Genomic DNA, 1,020 nt, shown 5'->3' on the forward strand with positions numbered 1-1,020 from the left:
GAAAGAAAAAAAACCTACTCCCCCAAAACCTAGAGACTGAGGAAGAGGAGGGAGATGGTGAGGAACAGGCACCGGCGACAAACCGAATGTTGCGTTCAGCGCCGAGCATTTCCTGTATAACCTTGAGCAACTCTTCCTGCTGCTGCTTGTTTCTCAATTCTCCTGTTTGTAAAAGAGAAAATAGCGTTTGGTAACAGCCCCGCTCTGCCTCGCGCTGCATGGGAGGGTGAAAGATCGGGAAGGGCTCTGATGTTACGATGAAGGCAGCCACACAGGCGTCTTATCCAGCTGGAAGAAAAAGGACTGAATTACTGGTTTAGCAGGACCTAACCCAAGCCCGGACCGGCACGTACGAGGGGTCATAACATGTTAGATCGGTACCGAGTCCTGAACGCAACGCGGCGGTGTCTTAATTGCCTGTGAAGGCATCGGAGGCAAATGAGCAGCTCCGACGGGATTTAAGATCCCCCTCTCCTTCATTTGTGTTTAATATTCCTTCTCCCTCTCTTTCCAGAAATACCCGATTGTCTGGCAGGGCCTTTTGGCTCTAAAAAATGACACAGCCGCCGTTCAGCTCCACTTCGTCTCTGGTAATAACGTCTTGGCGCACCGGTCCCTGCCGGCGCCGGAGGGAGGACCGCCGCTGAGAATCGCTCAGCGCATGCGACTGGAGGCTTCGCAACTGGAGGGTGTCGCGCGCAGAATGATGGTGAGGGGTTGGGACGGGGTGAGGACGTGTTTTTGGGAAGAGCTACTATCTCTGTGCTGAAAGCGGGGCTGTTCCCACTGGCTGTGTAACTAAAGACCACTGAGTTCTCCCAGAAACTTTGGCTCTCGTTCCTTGTCTGATGTTATTTTGGGAGTCTGGTAGTAGCCGTGCGATTCCTTTGTCCCAGAGAGCGTGAAATACAGATCACAGGTCATGAGCAAGAGGTGTTACTCTGCATTGATAGAAAAGGGAATGGCGGAGCGGGGAAACCTTTGAAGTCACCCGTCCCCCAGCTCTGGAACATATTCCTG

The 1,020-nt window shown here is 52.7% G+C and overlaps 1 protein-coding gene across 1 annotated transcript in view; it reads left to right on the top strand.

The window, feature by feature from the left end:
- Nucleotides 1-1,020, top strand: part of SPEN (spen family transcriptional repressor) — a 23,195-nt gene that overhangs the window by 20,771 nt on the left and 1,404 nt on the right. Inside the window, 1 exon segment of the mRNA XM_010281980.1 lies at nucleotides 515-709. Within this exon segment, the coding sequence (XP_010280282.1) occupies nucleotides 515-709 (195 nt within the window).

The sequence above is a fragment of the Phaethon lepturus genome, unplaced genomic scaffold, assembly GCF_000687285.1.
Source record: "Phaethon lepturus isolate BGI_N335 unplaced genomic scaffold, ASM68728v1 scaffold22132, whole genome shotgun sequence".
NCBI lineage: Eukaryota > Metazoa > Chordata > Aves > Phaethontiformes > Phaethontidae > Phaethon > Phaethon lepturus.